General features: G+C 37.0%; 1 protein-coding gene across 1 annotated transcript; it reads right to left on the reverse strand.

Moving 5' to 3' along the window:
- Positions 1-1,758: 1,758 nt before the first annotated feature.
- Positions 1,759-3,837, reverse strand: LOC121969844. Its single transcript, XM_042520120.1, has 4 exons — positions 3,400-3,837; positions 3,272-3,321; positions 3,121-3,173; positions 1,759-2,474 (listed from the first exon to the last, which is right to left on the reverse strand). The coding sequence occupies exons 1-4, from the start codon at positions 3,663-3,665 to the stop codon at positions 2,007-2,009; spliced, it is 837 nt and encodes a 278-aa protein (XP_042376054.1). The 5' UTR covers positions 3,666-3,837; the 3' UTR covers positions 1,759-2,006.
- Between the last annotated feature and the right edge of the window lie 19,025 nt (positions 3,838-22,862).

A 22,862-nucleotide genomic window follows, 5' to 3' on the forward strand; every position in this document is an offset into this window, starting at 1 on the left:
AGCACTGAGAAGAATGGAGGGCTATAAGAAGGTGTGAAGAGGTTTGTTTGGAAAAATTTTTACTGAGATATTCTTGCGGTTGAACCACGTAAATAAATGTGTTTGCTTGGTAATGTCATTTAGTTTTTATTTTCGCTACATATTCTTTGTTGTAAGACCTTCTGTCCATATAAACCTCACAATCCCAACATCCAGTCTTATATATCTAAGACCCTTTTTTCTATGGAGTGACGCACTTCTTAAAGTAAATTATCTTGTAAATCACATATCATCCTTTAGTTTCAATGGTTACATCCCTTTAATGTTTCTCTTTCTACATTCCTTTAACATTGTTCTTTCCATAAATAATTTGTGTTCTCTCTAACGACATATATTTAGACAAATCTATTTGTCTATTTAGCATTTCCTAGATAAAGTTATCCTCACATTTTATCAATTGTTTTCTTTTACTATTTTCATATCTAAAGGATCGGACTACCATTGCTACTCTCGAGTCACGATGTAGGTTTAACTCTATTGAGTGGCCTTCTTTGAGTCGATTATTCTTCAACTCTACACCTTCTCTATCTCAATTAGTCTGGGTGATTTTTCTTGTTTCTATCTTACTGTCACTTTACATGTTCCTGATGACCCACCTCTATGGGTGTACAACTAAAGTTGTCTCCGGCCAATTAAAAGCTCTCATAATGACTTAAGTGGTACACATATTAAAGATACATACTACCTTGACATATTTCTTCATAATTAAATATTTACCAAATGGTATCGTAGCCTAATTAAAAGCTCGCCAAGTAACTTAGTGGGTACACTCATACGAGACATTTTCTCCAGTGGACGAAATCACTTCAATTTATATTTTTCTCAGCCTTGTCACTATCTTTTGTTAGTCTCTTCACCAGCTTGACATCAAGTTCATTCATAGAAATCTTACTAAGAATATCTTCTTAATGATAAATATTAATAAAAATATACTTTTCAGCAATGTAGGTAACTTTTCAGTTCATAGTTGAATTAAGTCATGGAGAGGAAGGATTTGAGAAGGTGATGGCTGGACCTTATTCTACCATTTTGCCTTTTTAAAATTTTGAAAATTAAACAAAATTAAAATGCATTTTTTTCCCATTTGATTGAGTTTAAACTCAATGGATGATGATAAAATGCATTGCACTTGATACTCTAAAGGGGCATATCATCTTGCTGACCACAATGAATTCATTGGAAAGCTTTACCTTCATATCAAGCAAACTTCTAACTAGGAAACACATGCAAGCCAGGTGAAACCTGAAAGAAGTTGGATTTAGTGCTAGTAGCATCATAACAGACCTTAGGAGATTGCAATGGTTGTGATCTTCTAATCTCACAATTCAACTAATGTAGATGTAATATTAACTGAATTAAAAGTACTCACAAACCATCAATCCAAGTTATATGTATGATTGCCCCTCTTGGGTGTCTGACTTCCCCCATACAAAAGACCATTGTACTAGAGCAAAATGTCTCCCCTGTAATTTACTTGTTGAACAATACTGGACTGCCTGCGCTTTTTACTCATGTGATTGCAATTAAGCTAGAATTAGTCTTGCTAGGGTGCAAGAGGCTCAAATCTGACATCAGATATATTGACTACTTAGATCAACCATTCACAACGACCAAATCCTTTGCAATCAGACTTCAGCCACGGGATAGGTATATATAGATCGTGTAAATGCGAAGACAACATGGCAAGTTGAAAAAATATCCTAAAAGAGAAGAAGACAGTTTAGGTGACAATTAATTTAATTTGCATTGTTGTACAATATAATTACACTACAAAGTCTGACAAATTGCAAATCAACTAAAAAAATCTAGATTGCTATACCATAAAACATTGAGAATTGCTTTTGCTCAAACAATTTAAGAATAAGGGACTTAAATTTAACAAAATTTGTAAGGAAAGACATGTTTCCACTGTTAAGGTTCCTTAGGTGACCCCTAGATGGCAGTAAAATTCCATGCATGATATTTGATCAAGTTATTGACTTCCCAGATGTTGCCGCCACTGATCCTTTTCCTTCTTTGTCAAGTGCTTCAATATAAGATGAATGGCCAGAACCACTCACCTGTTCCTTTTTACTAATTGTTGTATCCTCGCCAGCCTTAGTCTGGTTCTGAGTATCAAATTGCTTATCGGCAGCTACAACTTGTTTTTGTGGGTCAACCTGTTGATCCTTGGACGACGATGAGCGGTTCTGAGTATCAAATTGCTTATCAGCAGCTGCAACTTGTCCTTTTGGGTCAACCTGTCGATCCTTGGATGACAGAGAGCTTGGAACTTTTGCTTTCTCATTGGCAATGACTTTTACGGTCTCCTCTAATGCATCTAACCTTGCTATTACCTTTGATAACTCTGCTTCAGGCTGTTCTTCATTGTTACCCAATTCAATCTCTTTTTCCTTTTGTTCTTCTTCCTCTTTTTTCTTTTTCTCCTCTAATTCCTGTAAAAAAAAATTCTTTCAAAGTCAAATTATGACAAAAATTTACAGGTCTTGACTTTTGCAATAACTATCTAACAAATAACTTTAAGAATACAAAAAGTGAGAAATTATACTGGCAGAGTGTCCAATGACAGTGACAAGATGTTGTTCATGTAGAGCATATGATAGAAGTTATGTGTTCTGCTGGAAACTCGAATGATAGCCTCCAATCAGAAGGAGAACAGCTACAATTTAACACTTGCATTCGACAAATAAGTCTTAGCTAAACAGTGAAGAACATTTATAATTGATCAATGATGCTTCTCTTCGTGGGAAGATCATCTCCCTCTAAATCCAAACAAAACTTTTCTTCTACATGCTAAACCCCTTAAGTTTCTTTCTTAATCAAAATAGGTTCAAATGCATTCTACGTATGCAACAACACTAATGAATAACAAGAGAAGAAACGTCCCAATATAGGTTTGAAAAACAATTGCCACTACGCATAATCAAAGAAGAAAAACATTGATTAATGTGGTTCATTGATTCATCCAAATTCAATACGACAACGTTACAATTTTAGGAGTTTTAAGGAAATCTACTATGGATAATGTAGCCTAACTCTCAAAATCAATCAAAAAAAAGAATGCGTAGGAAGTGTTATTACCGCTTCCATTCTTCTAATTTCATACCGAGCATATTGGGCAACCAAGAATACCGCTGTTAGAACGAAACCAATTAACAGAAGGTCACACATTGTGCCATTGAAATCGTCCCAGCGAGAGACAAAGATAACCTCGGAGTTGAATAAGAAATACCTAAAGAGGGCAAACAAGCAAAGAAGAACTGCACCAGATGGAAATCGAACCTAAAGAGCAAAAGACGGAGCTTTAGATGCAAGAACCATCAAAATGTAGCAATACTAGTTAAGGTAAGGGCAGATTACCCGAATTCTTTTCTCTTAGGAGGGGTGGTGAAGAGGATCTTGGCGGCAGTCATGAAGTCGAGGTTATCGAGCTGGCGGTAGGCCTCCTTCCTCGCCTCCGCCTGAGCAGCCGAGACGGAAGGGAAAGTGGAGGAGGAAGGGGATATGTCCTTGTCGGGTCGATCTGCGGTGGAGGAGATACGTCGACCACCGAAGACGGGAGGAAGACGGCGCGAGGGAGGGAACCGTAGCCGCGTAAGGGCAGGAGGAAGAGGGCCGAAGGCCATTTCAACACATCCCCGATTCTTCCTGGACTCGAAGTGGGAGCACGGTCGTCGCAGGCGACTGCTCCGCCTCGGGTGGCGGCCGGGGAGTGGCGCGATCAAGGAAGCGCCCGAGGGTTGTTAGGAGAAGCAGCAAGACGAGTCACGTGGTGGCGAAGGAGAAGACGAAGAAGGCCTCGACAACGTGAGATAAATGGGCTGTTGATGGGCCTCATGGGCGTGGTGGACTAATTAATAAATAGGTTTCCAATGACATTATTGAAAATAAATTACATATAAATATTATTTTATTTTTGTATATGAAAAAAAAGAAAATTTCTATTTTTTTTCTCTCATAGTTTACTTTTATTTTTGAATTAAGTTTTTTTTTATTTTAGTGTTAAATTTAGAAATTCTTGTTAAACTCACTGTTTACATATCAGCACATCATACAATGTTTTTTTATTAAAATAAATTTTTGATAAAATTTATATAAATAAAAAAATTGATATGAATATGGAATGACTGGTCTATCCCATAAAAATTTTCACTTATCTATCATTAAAGGCCTAATCATGACACTCTACTTAGGATAAAAAAAATTATATAAATCAAGCTGATTCTACTAGATTCATCATCTTAATTAATTAACTATTTAATCCTACTACAATCCTCACTAGACTGACTTGTCTAACTTGCTTATTTACCCAATTGACTCGTCCAACTCGCTCAGCCTATATTGCCCAATTGACTTGATCGGTCTGTCTTACTCAATTTGACTAATCTAATTAATCAAGATGTTTAGTCTGAATGATTAAATCAAAATTAGCCCAGTTTATAATTGTGTAGCTACATTAAAATTTGATTCATAAGTTGTTTAACATAAATTTACAATTTAATCATGAGTAAATAGGGAGAGCAAAAGCCCATTAAACCAAATTAACGGATCGAATTCAAAATTCTATTTGGTGAATTCAAAATTTTAATTTTATTTAATAAAAATAATTTATTAGGTTTGATTTCGATTTAAATTTCATAAATTGATTAAATTAAAATATCATTCATTGATTTTGTTCAATTTTAATGATAAAATTTAATTTATTTATTTAAAAAAATTGATTTAATCGAATTCGATTTGTATATTCAATTTTTAAAACGATGGCTCATTGTGAGTAAGCGTTAAATTTTGAAAGAGAATTTGAATTTATTTTTGAATTGACAAAAAAAAAATCTCCCATGCATTCAATTTTTAAAAATCTTACCAGATAAATCAAAATTAATTTTTGAATAATATTGATCTTTCTTAGACTAAAATTACTTTTTAAAATAGCTATAATTTTTAAAATTAATCCTTGGCATCTTTGCATGTAAATTTTGTAATAGTTATCATGAATTTTTGAATGTTTCATATACATCTCTGCAAAATAAATATTAGCACAATTATATGATACATGAGTAATATTTGACAATAACATTCTCTTGATCTTAACTTAGAAATCTTTCTGATATCTTCAGTTGGATCAGCGATGTAAAATACCGAAAAATGACGAATAATGATAAGGGAATTTTTTGGAATTTCTGGGAATTTTTTCGGAATTTTTCGGAGCTCGTATGAACGAGTTTACGGGGATAAAAACGGATCTCCGTGAAAGCCTGTTTAGGCTATCCTGTTTTAGTGAGGAAAAGTTTTATTTTCCTTTTCCTATTTCTTTTTCTTATTTTTCTTTTCCCTCCGTTACTGTGTCGTTTCCTTCTTCCTTCTTCCCCCACGAGTCGTGCCCTACTTCACGCCGATTCCCCTTTGCCTCTTCCTCTTAGCCACTGCCCTAGCGCCGGCGCCGCCTCTTCTCTTCTCCTTTGCGCGCCGACGCCGACCCAGCGCCCCGCCGGTCGAGCCTCCTTCCCGATCCTGCCTCCCTCTCCTCTCCAGCGACGCCGATTTGATTGCCGGGTGCCACCCGATTGCTGGCCGCCGTCTCCTTCTTGCCCTAGTCGTCTCCACCGCCGCTTGCTACGGTCGATCACTGCCGGTGTTCTCCCATGCCCTAGCACTGTTGCCGGCAACCAGAGTTGATACAGCACCGCCGTCGCTTGTGCCCTAGCACTGCCGGGTGCCGCTCTTCCTCAACCCTAGCGCCGCCCACTGTCGCCTCTGCCCTAGCATCGACGACTAAGCCTTATTCTTCTATTCTTCTTGCTGCCGACACCATTGGAGCCCTAGCCTTCCACCACTGCCTGTGGGAGTTGCTGGAGAGATTATTCGGTTGCTGATCACCAGAGGGGACTGAGCCTCCTCCAAGTCCTAGTCTCATCTTCTGTTAAGTCTCAGGCAGAGAGGAAGAGTTTGGCATCGTTGCAGGTAGAGCATGTTTGGGTATTAGGGATTTGATTCTATGTTATGGTTGAATCCTAAAGCTGATCCATGATCTCCACTCTTGACCTCACTTTGATCCGAACCGTGTACTGGAATCCAGAAGAGAAGTGCTTGCTGTGGTGTTCTTGGTCCAGCTCACCTTGCTTCAGCCCTGAGTAGAGAGTTGACAACCCTATAGTGGTGTTCTTCCGAGGATTCCCAACAATTACGATCCCTAGCTGTGGATAAGCAGTGGCTGTAAGCAGAGGTAAGGTGCTCAGGTTGTTTTGGAAATTTGGTTGTTGTTTGAATGTCGATTTCTTGAGCTTCATTTTGATCCAGACAGTGCATTGCAGGGCGTTTCTTGATTTCCAACAGCTACCTCTGTTTCGACAGCAAGCTGTCTTTGCTATGGATTTGTTGGGCTGTGGATTAAGGTAAGAAGTAGGGAAATTGGTTTGTATTGTTGATGAATTAGGTATGTGTTGAATTAGAGATGATATGGATTACTAGATGGTTAGTATGTCACTAGTTGATACATGATTAGTGTGATTGAATAGTTAAATGTAGGTTTTGATCTTAGATGTAGATCAGGGTTGGATTTGATTATTTTAGATGGATTATGCTTATTGCAAGTTCTAATTCGTATGGATTAGTTAAGAAATGGTTGAGGAGTTAGATGATCCAATTATGGTTTATAATTGGATCTGGATTTATGTTAGCACTCGAGGATTTGATTTAGCTAATTTATTTATATGTAATTAGCTAAATCTGGATACTATGTATTACAGGACTCTGATCTGAGACGAGTGTATTGATGTCGGATGTGGACTTGATTGGACCTTCCTATTGGAGGTGGGTACCTCTTGACTTATCTTTTATGATATTGTCATTTGGATATGCATAGTATTTTATAGCTACAAGCAATGATCATGTTTGGTATGTCATGGTTGTTACCCATAGCATGTTCTGTTTTTGTCGTTTGTTATGTATCCATGTTTATGCCTCGTGATTATTGTCATGGTTACCTTAATTCCTAGAGTAAGTGACATACCATGCTTTATTGAGTTTAGGACTAAACTCTGGATTTGTATTATCTGACATGTGTATATATATTTTTATATCATACCTGATCTGTGTACCTAGACCTTTTGCTTTAATTCATGTACATTGTTGGTACATATTTTATGGAGGTGGATATGTTCAGGACCTAGGTTGTTATACTATAGAGGGTCTGTATACCCTAGATTTGTGGATTTGACTTACTTGTACTAGGGTACACATTTTTATATATATATGTGGATTTGGTTCAGGATATTGTCATGCTTAGTTTCATGCACCATTCGCATGATTGCATGCTGCGTGATACACTGCTCCATTATTATAGAGCATATTGCCAGTTTCATCACTGTTTGGTGCTCCGTTGGTCCGCCCATGGGTAGCGTGACGCAGCGTGGTAGCACGTCAGTTTTGCTCTGTTCGGTGCTCCGTTGGTTCGCTCATGGGTAGTGTGACGCAGCGTGGTAGCACGTCAGGGATCCCTCTCCGTCATGGTGTACCGAGAGATGAGAGCATTGCGCTCCCCCACTTATGATTTGGGGTAGGAGTATGTGTGTACTCCGACAGTATCCCGTCCACTCGGTCACTCATCAGGAGCAGTGACGTCAGAGTGCACGGTTGTCACAACCCTACCCACTCAGTCTCACCATTGTGTGTGAGATGACTAACTGGCGTCAGGGGTGACCATATCATTGGCACTATATGCATGTATTGCATTTATTTGCTTGTGTTTGCTGCACTTATATGCTGCATTTTGGTGGATGTATTTGTTTGACATGCATACAGGAGGCATATTGTGTATCTGGTTTGACGACCCTTTTGTTCTGGATAGGAGTTCCTGGTGAGTACAGCTTCCTCAGTTACCTTTCAGTTTTGCATATTTCCTATATATGATTAGGAAGTTGTATTCCATGTTTATTGCTGTTAGATATATCTTACTAGGCATGTCTATTGGTATTCGCTGAGTTGTTGAACTCACCCCCGTGGACACTATCTTTTTCAGGTACCAGGTTGCTTATGGTGTCGCTTGGAGTATCTTGTCTGCTGGTCCCCACGTCACCTCAGAAGATCTGTCTCCGCTTGTATTTATTTTGTTTTGATATACGAAATTTGTATATTTGGCTTTGTGTTCCGGTGTTGTGCCTGGAGTGTTTGTGTTGTTGTGTGGTGTCAGCCTAGCCGGCTAGCAGTCATGTATTTTGGATTTCTATCATTTTTCTGCTGTGTTTTGGTTTTGGTACAGCCGAGTGGGCTGTAATATATATATATAACTGCGTGGTTGTTTTATATTTTGTTCCAGCCGAGTGGGCTGATGATATATATATAACTGCGTGGTTGTGTATATATTCCAGCCGCCTGTGGCTGATGTATATTGTGTATGTAGCAATGATTCAGATTGTCAGCCGTACAGGGGAGGTGCTGCCGAAATTTCTTCGGATAGGGACTCCCCCGGGGCGTGACAATTTAGTGGTATCAGAGCTAAGTTACGATACTTGCTATATGTTCTGGATTTTCGAGATTTATCTGATACCAATTAATTTGGTATCAGAGCTCGATTTATGAGTCTTATTTCTCATGTTTCAGATTTCATGTTTTAGTCTTCTCGATGTGACTTTTCGGGTTTTGGGACCTAGCAGCAACAGGACATCTCCAGGCTATAGGAGGTATGTTGGTATACTGTTATCCTACTATTTTGTGAGTGTATGCATTGTTGAATGTGATAGTTATGATATGTAATAGCACTTTGCATCTGGTATCTGTCTGATGTTGTAGCCATATTACATGTGATGGATTAAACACTGATGATGATCGACCGTAATAGAGATTAAGGGTTACAGTTTCTGGTGATTTTTCATATCATACACCAGTAGTTTTTAGCTTCTAGTACTACTAGTAGGAGATGGAGGCACATACCTGCCTCTGCTATTATTAGCTGTGTAGTGGATAGTATCTACCTATTTATGTTGACCTAGCCAGTAGTATACCATGTTATCTTAGTTAATTTCATCAGTAAATATTAGTTTACTCTTGTTAGATCGGTCAGTAGGAGTCTGATTTACACTTGTTGTTTTGGGTAGTCATATATTGATATACCTTAGTTGCTTGTGGAGGATTAAGGTATTCTTGATTAGTTAGTAGATGACTGATTTAGTTTTGTTGGTTTGATCAGTAGAGGACAGTCATACTCTATTTTTAGAGGTTCGAATCTTTTGATTATTTGTGCTTAGTTAGGTATCTAGAGTACATTTGAGTACATGACTCATACTGACATGGAAAAGACTGAATTAGCCATATACCATTGTCGGCTTGGTCAGTCTATTGAGGATCGATGTATCCTATTCCATGTGGACTTTAATTTTAGACTGTATGTACCTAGTTGGATTGTCTATGATTACGTTTTCCTGTATGATCTTTATGTTTGATTTTATTTAGTTATACCCCTAAACCATGAGAATAGGGTTAGTTATACCCCTAAACCATAGATTAAATATGCTGATTATACATACTTGTGTAGTTTATACACTTGATTATTATGTGTTATAGGAGTTCTATGATTGACGGTCAAAATTGCATGTAGTGAGTGTATATTTGTCCAGATGATGATTATTGTGGGTTTCTAGTAGATTATACCCAAGTGGTCTGATTGGTTTATTGGAGGTATTTTGTCGATTAAATCTATGTTGTGAAATGTACACATGTGTTTGAGTATTTTATTGGAGGTATCTTATCGACTTAATCTGAGTTGTGATATGTGTAGATGTGTTTGGTGTAATATTTGAGGTATCTTGTTTATTATATGATTGTTCTGAGTGTATACTCGTGTTGATTATGATTTGTTGGAAGTATTACGTTGATTATACTCTTGGCATAGGTGTATATATGTCATGTGAGTGTTGTTTGAGGTGTATTGTTGATTATACCTATGTTGATATATGCACACGGGTTCGGTATGCATTGTTGGAGGTATCACGATGAATTATACCTATGTTGTGAGTATGTGTGGTGTGTATAAATTGGAGGATTATGTCGATCATACATATGTTGTGTGAGCAAGTGTGCCAGGTGTATTGTTAGTAGCAGCATGATGATTCTACTTATGTTGAATGCAGGATGTGGAGTGTCTGCATTATGTCATTTGTTGGATTACCCTGTCAATCCATTTTCTTATCAGTGGGTGACTCACTACGATGTTGATAGATTTGACGATGAGTTTGATTTGATTGCTGGATTGTTATACCTTTGGCTACCCACAGTGATATGTGGTTGAGTGATCTCATGCAACCTCTAGTTGGATAGTTAGGTGCCTTGGACACTTATGGATCGTTTGTGGTGGAGCGGAGCTCCCACATATTATTGTTGGTTTATGGTAGAGCGTTGCTCTTACATATTTTGGATTGTTGTGGTGGAGCGTTGCTCCCACATATTACAGATTGTTTGTGGTGGAGCGTTGCTCCCACATATGGAGGATTTCTTGTGTAGAGCATTGCTCCCACATATGTGGTATTTCGTGTGATGGAGCGTTGCTCTCACACTGGAGGATCTATTCTTTGGTGATTTATATCGTTGGTGATCAGATCTGTTTATTGTCGAGGATCTTATGGTTAGGAATGTCTGTGATACGGACATTGTGTGTCTTGGTTTTACCATTAGGGCTTGCGGTGCCCTAGATGTTATCATGGACTCGATGATTTGGGTATCACTAGGATATTTGGATTGGTTTTCATTGTCTTTGTTGACGATGTGGTGATCTATTCCTGATCTGAGGTGTATCACGTACACTATCTTCGCATAGTTCTAGAGATGTTTCGACTGAAACGTCTATATGTGAAGATCAGTAGTGCGTATTTTGGTTGTCTTCTGTGAGATGTTTGAGACACACGGGCACCAGTAGGAGTATACCATGGTTCCACAGGAGATAGATGTTGTTATCGTTGGGAGTAGTCGTAGTCTATACAGGAGACTCGCAACTCCTTGGTCTGGCTCGATATCACAGACGATTCGTTGGGGGTTTTCCACGCGTTGTTATGCCAATGACACGCCTGACCAGGAAAGGCGTGAAGTTCACGTGGTTCTGATTCTGGTCCAATCACGTGGTTCGCAACTTGTTAAATCACAATATGACTTAACTTGAACCTTTAATAACATCCAAATCCAAGTTTGATTCTGGTGCACTCTGTACCAATAATCTCTCCCCTTTTGATATTTGACAACCAAAGTTCACAGTTAAATTAATAACATATGCGAGGATAAGTAAACAAGTATTTTTATTTAACTCTCTCTCTGAGTTTAATAAATCCTTCTGAATTTACTATCTCTCCCTTCAACAAACATTAAAAATAGGGGAAACAACAAGTTTGAAGTTTAGAAAAATAATTGAAATTCTCGAGGAGAAAAGTCCAAAAGACTTAGTGAATTTTAAAATTTTGAAAGCAAGTTTGAACCATTGAAGATGTAAGATTTAAAAAGATGATTTTGAAAAGGATTGTTGGAAAAGTTTAAGTAAGAATCCAAGCTAGTTAGATTTAAATTTTTTTTTGAAAAGTTTGAAAATTCAGAGAATGTTTAAAAGAATTTGGAAAAATAAATTCTAAGAAAATAAATTTTGAAGATATTTGATAAGATAGATTTCGAAAATAATTTGTTAAGGAAAAATAATTTTTAAAATTTGGCAAAGGTAAATTTTAAAAATAATTTTGAAAAATAATTTGGAAAATAAAATTTAAAATTTGGTAATGGTAAATTTTAAAAATAATTTGTTAAAGAAAAATAATTTTGAAAATTTAGTAAAGATAAATTTTAAAAATTTGTTAAAGATTTTTTTTTTAAAAAAAAATGATATTGAAGCTCCTCCTAAAATTGAAAAGTATCTAAAAGTATAAGAATGATTTTAAAAACTAGAAAAAAAATGTCCTTATGATGAAATGTTTAACCTTCATATCTAGCTGACTACCACAAGATAGTAGCTGTTAATTCAGGTTAGTCAATTTGATTGTTTGTTTCTAACTAGTTTGTTACTAGCTAGATTACTCAAATTGATCAATGTGTATTGTTTAAAGCCCATATTTATAGCGATGCACTGATATAAGCATATGAAATCTTAAGCTAAGTCCCAAGCATCTCACACCGTTTTATGTTTTAAAAGATACAAGCAAGGTGTCCTACTGTACTTGTGAGATACTAACTTCTAAGACTACAGAGCATGCAATTCTATAGTAAAACTTAGGCTACTCCAAAAAGATAAAATATTTTAAATCTATTTTAAAAATAAATTTTGAAAGGAGAATTTGGAAAATATAATTTTGAAAAACTAATTAATAATTTTCAAAAATATGTTAAGAAATAAAGAAACCTATTCTATAAAACACATGCCTAATTGTCTTCTTAAGTTACTAAATTTAATTTCAAGTAAAGATTTGGTAAATATATCAGCTAGGTTAGATTTTTAATCAATATAGTTAAGTTCGATATTTTCTTTAGTGACATGATCCCTAATCAAGTGATGTTTAACTTCTATGTGTTTAGTTCAAGAGTGATGTACTATATTTTTAGTTAGATTTATAGAGTTTATATTATCAATGTAAGTTTTCACATTTTTATAATCTAGATTAAAGGTATGAGATATCCATAGTAATTGAGCTATGTATTCGGCTTTAGTAGTAGATAAGACAACACGATGTTGCTTTCTACTAAACCAGCTAACTAAAGAAGATCCTAGTAGTTGACAACCTTTCACTTGTACTTTTTCTATCTAACTTACAGCCGACATAATCTGAATCAGAATAGCCAACCGATTGAAGATGTGATGTTCTTGGATACCACATTCCTACATTAATGGTACCTTTTAGATATTTAATTATTCTTTTAACATAAAATAGGTAGGATTCTTTAGCACATGTTTGATAATGAGCACACACACTTACTATAAATAATATATCAGGTCTACTTGCAGTTAAATATAATAAGCTATCTATCATGATTCTATAGTATTTTAAGTCAACTGATTTACCATTTGGGTCACTTTCTAGATTTATGTTACTTGCCATAGGTGTTTTTAGTTCTTTAGAGTGTTCCATATCAAATTTTCTAATTAGTTCTTTTATGTATTTAGTTTGGTGTACGTAATTTCCTTCTTTATTTGTTTAATTTATAGTTCTAGGAAGTAGTTTAATTCTCCAACTGGACTAATTTCAAATTCATTTTCCATTAAAGTTATAAATTATTTTAAAAATTTTGAGTTGGTTGGCCCAAACACTATGTCATCTACATACACCTGGGCTATGAATATGTCTGAGTCAAAGGTTCTCATAAAAAGTGTAGGATCAATTTGACCTTCTTTAAACCCTTTTGAATTTAGAAAACTAGACAATTTTTCATACTAGATCTTAGATGCTTGTTTTAATCTGTATAGTACATTTTTTACTTTAAAAACATGGTTTGGGTATTTTAGGTTTTCAAAATCTGGTGGTTGACCTACATAGACCTCCTCTTTAATTTGCCCATTTAGGAACGTGGATTTAACATCCATTTGATATAACTTGAATCCTTTGTGTACTGCATAGGCTAGCAATATTCTTATGGATTCAAGCTTAGCTACTGGGGTATAAGTCTCATCGTAATCGAGTCCCTCGACTTGACTAAACCCTTTGGCAACTAGACGGACTTTTTTTCTCACAATTTCTCCTTTGGCATCTAATTTATTTCTAAAGACCTACTTAGTGCTAATAACTGACTTATGTTTAGGTGGAGGGACTAAATCTCATACTTGGTTTCTTTCAAATTGAATCAACTCCTCTTGCATTGCAATTATCCAATCAGGTTCAGATAAGGCATCATCTATTGTTTTAGGTTCAATTTTAGATATTAAGGCTATTTGACTTAAATTCCTAAAAGCTGACCTAGTTTGAACTCTTAAGCCAGGATTTCCTATAATTTGACTTGTTGGATGGTTTGGGTTTAGTTGGATAGTTCTTGAGTTGTTTTTTCTATTGGTTCATTTTGTGGTAATTGGTCTTCTTCTTCTTGATATATTGAATTAGATTGATTATTGGTTTTCTCAAGACTAATATGTTTATTTAAATTGGTATTTTTATCAAAAATTACATTAGTTGTTTCTTCAATTTTTAGAGTGGATTTGTTATAAATCCTATAGGCTCTACTTGTGGATGACTATCCAAGGAAAATTCCTTGTTATATTTCTGAGGCAAATTTTTCTAAGTAGTCTTTAAGATTTAAAATATGTACATTATATCCGGTAATATCCAGCTAGACTGAGGAAGTTGCGAGTCTCCTGTACAAACTTCGACTACTCCCAACTGATAACAACTTCTATCTTCTGTGGATCCACTGATATACTCCTGCTAGAGACAATGTGTCTATAAAATTCCCACAGAAGATAGCCCAACATGCGCATTTACTAACTTTGCATAGAGATGTTCTCATCGAAGCATCTCCTGAAGTATGCGAGGATATTGTTCGTGATCCACCTCGGATCAGAAATATATCGTAATATTTCCAATAAGACTTACCACTATTCTAAACTTCCCTAGGAATACTAGATTTATCGAGTCCATAAAAATATCTAAGACACTGATAAACCTGAATAACGATACCATGGCCCTATAATGTCTGTACAACAAGCATACTCAAAAGTAAGATCACTAGCAACAAGTCTGTAATCTGAATACCAACTACAAATCATCAACTCCATAAATATCAAGACATTCTACTCCTCATATCACTATCTACATCAAACACTAAATAATAGATCACCAAGTCAAACATCCACTAGTAGAGTATCAGAACATCAGATATCACAACATCTGAGATCACAATATCCACCAATAAATCATCAAAAAATAACATATCACAATATCTGACAATATTCATCAATCTCAAACCATCCTTAACATCAATCAAAACTGATAATTTTCCTAGTCACCAATTCTCATCATGATATACTATCATGATGTAGAAATATATCATCATCCTACTAAAGGTGTATGACCATTGAAGTCCAAGGGATATCCATTGACTTCCTGATCGATAATCAACAACTCCCCAAATGATAGAGATACGATCAATCAGATATGCGTATAAAAACTCTACTAATCTTATCTAAAATGTCCAAAGAGTATGTCAAATATCATCCTTCAGATACTCAAATATCCATAGTAAAGAAGTGACAATCCAAAGTCCAAAGGGTCCCTCAACCTCCGATTGAAAGTCTACCCATTAAATAATATCACAACACATCTTATAATCATACTCGAAGAATATCTGCCGATAACTGTTGACAAAAGATTGAATACTCTGATATGAATTATAGACTTCAAGACCTTTAGTAAATGATCATGTGATTAATGTCTTATGGAGACAATGCTAGTTGAGTCAACTAACCATTATCTTGTAACACATCATACTACGATTGCTCCACCTGAGGTTCAGTAACCTCTAGTGATGAGCAATGCACACAAGGATAGAGAAGCACTATCAATAAATAGCCAACCGACATCACTGTCGATCATCGCTCTGCTCCTTGAAGATTGTCATCTGAAACTTCCCCTCATTAACGGTCGGATTTAATAGGTGTTATTCAACTAACACCATGTTCTCCACATAATTATGGGTTGTATATCCATATGTACCACTGAGGATATCTACCCATATTTGATTGGTTCATGAGTCAGGATCTCCCATGGAACAACATTAGGCGAGTCAGCTATCCATCGCCTTATAAATCATTATACCATGATTCCTCCTTTTCTGGTTCAAGAACTCTTGACAAGCTATACAGAAGGAGGTAGAAAAATACTATCTCGCTAGAGTATCTCAGAATCATCAACAAGAGATGCTCTGCTCCCATAAGTTGTGTTCTGTATTTTCCTTCACGTGGTGCCTGGTCACATAAAGGATAAGCAACAACCTTTATTTTTTTTCGCACCAGTACAAGTCATATATCTGAATGTACTCACCGATTCATGCACCTATATAACGGATGTATCACGTAAGTGTTAAGCAGCTAGCTCTACACTTTTCCACATTAGTGGGGGTCATTTATCCGAATATACCTTCTAGGTTATCCTACCAGGTACATACAGTCCATGGTTAAGGTCCGCATGGAATAGGATACTTCGATCCTCTACAGACTAGTAAAGCCGATAATGTATGCGGCTAAGTCAGTCCATTCTACATCTGTACAAGTCATGTACTCCAATATGCCTTCCAGGTTATCTAACCAAACACAAATAGCCCAAAGATCAGAACTCTATGAAATAGAGTAAGTCATTCCCCTACTGACCAAACTAATAAGAGTAAATCTGTAACGCCCACCCTTCTTACCCAACCAAAGGTGGCGCTACATTCTTATACTACTTACGTACATGCTTTAGTTATAACAGCGGAAGAATAAAAACTTTAAAGAATTTAATTTATTAAGCATAATATCACATATTCTGATTTGTTCAAATGTGCATATGTTGATTCTATAACTAATCATATTAATTTGTCCGGATCGTTCTTTGCCGAGCCACCACCACACACATCACTATCTGCTCCTCCTGTTGCTCCTCTAGCTCATCCAGCTTCTTTATCTGCGGTACAAGGAAAGTAAGCTATGAGCACTCATGGCTCAGTAAGTTCCTTTCCTACTCACTAAAACCGAATTCATATCATTGCATATCAATATCATGCGAGGTATCATAAGCATACGACATACAAGGGTATCATATTCATAGTCATATCATAATATCACGTGACATAATATCTAATCATCAGATAATTCAAGCACATATGTAGGCAATGCATCATGAATTTGAAAACTTATACTTATAAGTACTTGAAATTCATATCATCATTAGAGGGGATCCCGGTTTGTACCACATACATAATGCGCGCGCTTCTTAAGTAGGTCCAAGGTAGCAAGTCTTGAACCCTACCATACATACATACTAGGTCCGAGTCTTACTCCATCGACCTAGGGCATTCAGAAGCCCATTACGAGGCCCGAGTCTTATTCCATCGACCCCGGGCGTTTACGGAGCCCACCCTTGGTACAAACCATACAAAATAATTTATCATGCATAACTATCATATCATATCCCTAACAATCTTTCATGCATTTCATTTTTCATTTCTTTTCATTATGTATAGCATTTCCTATGCTATCACATATCATGGCATTTACATAACATAAATTTCATTCTTTTCTCATTATGTATAGTATTTCCTATGCTAACACATATCATGGCATATACATAACATAAATTTCATTCTTTTCTCATTATGTATAGCATTTCCTATGCTATCACATATCATGGCATATACATAGCATAAATTTCATTCTTTCTCATTATGTATAACACTTCCTAGGTTCCTTTCCTTTTTTTTTTCTTTTATTTTCAATTATCTTCTAAACAAGAAAACAAATACATGATCCTTAACATTTCATAGGGAGAACCTCGTACTAGTTGGGTAAAACAATAATTTCCCTAGCCTCTTAAAAATATTTTTGGCCGAAATTCTAGGGTTAAGTACTCCTTTGATCAAGCATCATATAGGTATAAAAACATGAAGAAGATCCCTTTTCTATGGCATAGAAAATCTATCATGTAGTGTAGACTTAGTTACACCTCACTAGATTTCGAAAGCTCTTCTTAACCGAATTTTCTCAAACTTGTTTCTAGGTTTTAAAATCCTCATAAAATCTGAAAAATATATAAAAAGCCTTGTACCACAGGTGAGGGGAAGCTTACCTTCTTCGCTTAAGTTTCCTAGAGTTGAGAACTTGCTTGGACCTTTCTTCCTTTCTTGCTTTGCTCGGCACCAATGGAGGAGAGGAGTGGCTAGTTCTTTTGGTGGAGAGGAGGAGGAAGAAGAGGCTTCTCTTTCCTCTTGTGTTGCTCGGCAACAACAAGAGAGAAAGAGGGAGAGAGTGAAGAGGAAGAAGAGGTTCTTCCTCTTGTGTTGCTCGGCAACAAGAAGAAGAAGAGAGGGAGAGGTGAGTCTCGGCACAAAAGGGAGGAGAGGAGGAGAATGAGTGGGGGATGAAGTTGAAGTCACCCCTCCATGCCTATTTATACTAAAATGAGGGGAGGAAACTTGACTTGATCCATCCTCCCTATTCATTTCTCCCCTTAAATGACAAGAATATTCTAGAGAAATGCCTTTTGAGTTCTCTCTTTTCTTTCCCTTAATTTCTCTCTTTTCTCTTCTTTAATTAAAATTCCTATCTCTCCTCTTACAATATCCTCTCCTATCCCACTTGGTTAACACATGCATGCATCCACAAGAGAACCAAGGATCAAAACTTGTTTATGTATATTTTTATTTCTTTTTACTTCCTTTTCCTTTTAAGTAGAAAGAATCCTTTCTTATTCTTAACTACTTAATCCTTTCTCTCCTTATCAATAATTCTCCTATCCCCTTTGGTATCCTATACATGTTCCTTACAAGAGATCCAAGGTTCAATCTCTCTTCTAACATTTTATTTTCTTTTGTATATAATAATTCGTATATTACTATATTATGCATTATGCATAAATATTTCATACATATATATATTATCTCATATTTCTTCCTTTTGTCCATATTAATTCCATACATTTTAAATCATGCATAGATGATTTATACTCTCAACTTTATTTTTCTTTCATAAAGTTTTAATCATCTAAATCCATCTTAATATTTAACTTAGAATATTTACACCTTCTTTTCATTCGTACTCTCATTATCCTTACTTTCTTATCTAGGCTTTCTAGGGGTGTTACAAAATCAGTCCTCTACTAACTAAACCAATAAGAATGAATCAGTCATCTACTGACCAAATCAACAAAAATAAATCAATCCTCTACTGACCGAACCAATACGAGTAAATCGATACTCTACTGACCAAGCCAACATGATATTTAGCAGATACTATCCACTACCCAACTAGTAATAACAAAAACTAGTAGTACTGATGGTATGGTAGAAGAAATCTCATGAGACTATAATCCCTAATCTCTAATAGGAACTGATACCTAAACAGTGGTTGACTCAACACATGTCATACATGCTATAAATAACTAGACAAGTACTAACCAAAGTGTATGATAATAGTACACAAACATACCTCTTATAGCTTGGAGATGTCCTATCGCTGCCCAGTCTCAAAACTCGAAAAGTCACATTGAGGAAACAAATCCCAAAAATCCAAAAACCAAGAAAATATGCCTTGTAAACTTGTGGCTTTGATACCAATAAATTGTCACACCCTGAGAGTAAGGTTGCCCGACAAAAATCAGACAACACCTCCCCTGTAGTAATGACAAATGAAACCAGTATACATTGCCCAAGGCTACTCACAAGCCAACAACATCCCATAAAGCTAGATATAAAACACAACCACACAGTTATATACACAATCCACATGACTGGAATAAAAAAAACATAACCACGCAGTTGTATAGTAAGCAGCTCACACAATTGTACTAAAAACATTGCGAAAGAGCAAAATATAAAAATAATACAACTAATTGCGAGTTGACCCAACTTGACACAACAAGTTCATAACCGAAATAAAGGACATCACAAGTCCGGAAAACCATACAGAAGGTACTTAATACAAATACAAGTACAAAACCAATAATGTGAATGGAAGCAATAACGATAGAAGTCACTCGATGTGACATGAGACTGGCGGACAGGATCTTCAGGTGACTCCATAAATCCTTTACCTGCTATCTGGCAAAATAAACCAGTTTATGGGGTGGTGAGTACTAAGACTCAGTGGGTAATAGATAGATAGTGCATGAACATAATAAAGAACTAGAGATACAAAGGTATACAGTCTCATAGAGAAACTAGCAGATACTCCAGTGATATCATAATAAATGTCCATACCTGAAACCATATTCTAGGCTAGTATTAGAAGGTCAGGAGTAATAAAGATCTACTACAGTACTGCTCATAACTATAAGGATAACATGTGAGTTATATACATACTACTAACAAGTAAGCAAGTGTCTACACACATGCAACAGGTATATAACTCAACATATATAAGCACATCACATGGATATATGTAAGCAACTGCATAAGTAAACAATCAACAACATTTGCAGATATAATAATAACAGCGTATGCACGGATGGTCACCCCGTCCACCTCTCTACACCATGACCCCTGTATGGTCTGAGGCCGGATCGATGACAACTGTACTCACTCAAAGGCCGCCACTACTTTTGACTAACTGAGTGGACAGGTGCTGAGTAGCTATCTAGCTACATAGCGAAATGATCTTCGCTGCTCACAACTCCAGGTACCACTACCCATGAGTGACCGAGCGTGCGACTTTGGACAACGACCCTCTCAACCACAAGGGAGACATGATCATCGGTATGCATGCAATGACATGATGTGCAAGATGCAGCAGTCATCACATATATAAATTAAAAATCAAGTATGCTACATGAAGCCCACATGCTTAATAAGATACATGAATAAATAGTAGTCAAAGCAAGTAAGCATGGTATCTAGTATCTGCTAAATATCATAGACAACAATGTGAGACTGTATAGATATAGAAATGAGTAGCTTAAAGATCTAGTGGATAAGCATCAATCATAGGAAAAATATGAGTAGAGTCAAGGTAAATACAACAACTATCTAAATATAAAGCTCATCCACTAGGGTCAAAGTATTAAAGAGATAAAGCAGGAAGTACCCGCCTTTATATGTTGATCGTATTAGAATAAAATCCACATTGTGTTGCTTGCCCCATATTTGAGTCCTGCGTCATTAGGTGTTATTTAGCTACTCCCAACTGAATCAAATAACTAAACCAATCTCTAAACCAATTAGGGTAGCCCTAATCGAAACACGATCATCGCTTAACCCTAGTACTTAAAGGTTAATCATCCTTTTTAACAACTTTGATTCCAAGTTGTCATCATCTACCCATTTATTGATACTTAATCAAAATAACTTCCATCCTAACTGAATAAACAAAAGAAATAACTATTAATCTCCTCAATTTCAATTAACCCAAATCTAATAATGATCTTAATAACCAGCCACTAGTTAACCAAACCACAACATATCATGAAATCAATCTCCATCATCGACATATTATCGTATTCCAAATATGCTACATCACCAAATCAATCCCAACTAACAACCAAGTATAGATTAATCAAGTCAAAACCATAATCAGATCCAAGATTAACAATTAAGCACTACTCACTATCTGCTTAGGTTTAGTTTTGTTACCCCAATTTATTCTGTAGTTGCTTGGTGGAGATCTCAAGTGTAGCTACGATGAACAAGGAGCTCTCCACTCAGATCTACAGTAGCTCGATGATGATCCTAGACGCAACTGTTAGGGAATAGAGATCTCCTCTTGATGGTTGTCCTGCTCCATCATTCAACACCAGCGATGGTTCTCGGCAATAGTTAAAGGTAGAGCAGTGGCATCCCCCTCTCGATCGGCAGTGGTCTGTGGTAATCGACAGTATTGGCTCTAGGAGGAAGGTAGGCTGGCGGTCAAGACCAGAGAAGACTAAGATGCGGTGGCTCACACCACGGCTGGTGATGGTATGGAGGTGGCGATGCTAGGGCACGAAAGAGGGAGGCGGTGGTGGATTAAAATCTAGGGAAGACCAACGGCTTGACCCTCACAACAGCGGTGGCTGTGGCATCGCAGATTTGGCCTCACGCGAAGGGGCGCCTGTGTCAGGTAATCGGAGCGACGCGCCTCGACGAGGATAACTGCGAGGCGATCGACACCATTGACCGAGGAAGGGAGATGGTGGCGCCACTAAGGATCAGGAGAGGGCCACGACTCGAGGGAGAAGATGATGGATCTGTGGGGTGCTAGGGCACATCGCCAGTCGACGATCGGCGCCGCTGATGAGTCGAGGAAGGGAACGACGCTTGTGAGGTGGGTATCAACAGAGATGGGAGAAGGGGGATCAGGGGAAGGGAATACATTGGCTAAGGTAAGGAAATCTAGGTTTAGTTTTTTATGCTTAGGTTAATTGGTCTTAATGAAATTAATAAACTCCCACTTAAGGGATATTCCAAACAGGTTTTATCTAGCCTAACAGATTCATCCTCTTAAACTTGTCATACGACCTCCATTTAAATCCAAAAAAATTTCTAAAAATTCTTGAAAAATCCAATAAGATTATTTCTCTAATAACACTTATTATTTAATTTTACCGCATCTTACAATTAAAGCACTCAATTACAAAAAAGCACTCAATTACAAAGCTAAATAGAAGAAGAATTGTTTACAAGTATTGTGTTTAGCTACTGGGATCAGGGCTATATTTATAGCCCTGATCGGGGCGCCTGAAAGGGTTCTAAGTGCCTATATGTGGATAAAACTTTATCCATATCGCACCGGATCGCAATAAGTGGTCTCTCGATAAACTTTCTGGTCCAAGCGCCTGGACCCGCTCCGGGCGCGACTCTAGGCGCCTGGACCCTGTTAAACTTGATCGATAATTGAGGGCGCCCTCGACACCCGAAGTGGTCCAGGCGCTCGGACTAGCTCTGGGCACCCGGACCACAGCCAATCCAGCTTATGCTTCGGCTCCACTTTTTTGGGTGATTTCGGCCATTCGGAATAGGGCTCACCCGAACCCATTGTCCAACCTTCTCGAGTAACATTCCGCTCCGACTTCTCGTTCCTCAGAAACACCATGCACCTCATTCTCGTCCGCTAGTATATTCTTCCGTAGCATCTCGTCCCTCAGACGTACCGAGCCCGTCGACTCTTTCCCGTGTCATCCTTCTCGCTAGCTACGTCTTTTGCACGACCTCTTATG

This window comes from Zingiber officinale, chromosome 4A, assembly GCF_018446385.1.
Source record: "Zingiber officinale cultivar Zhangliang chromosome 4A, Zo_v1.1, whole genome shotgun sequence".
Classification (NCBI taxonomy): domain Eukaryota; kingdom Viridiplantae; phylum Streptophyta; class Magnoliopsida; order Zingiberales; family Zingiberaceae; genus Zingiber; species Zingiber officinale.

What these genes read in the sequence shown, in the direction of transcription:
- LOC121969844 (XM_042520120.1), bottom strand. Translation starts at nt 3,665, where the DNA reads ATGGCCTTCGGCCCTCTTCCTCCTGCCCTTACGCGGCTACGGTTCCCT. An exon ending in CCTAAGAGAAAAGAATTCGG is followed by an intron (nt 3,322 to 3,399) that starts GTAATCTGCCCT and finishes TTTGCTCTTTAG; the next exon opens with GTTCGATTTCCATCTGGTGC. An exon ending in AAATTAGAAGAATGGAAGCG is followed by an intron (nt 2,475 to 3,120) that starts GTAATAACACTT and finishes TTTTTTTTACAG; the next exon opens with GAATTAGAGGAGAAAAAGAA.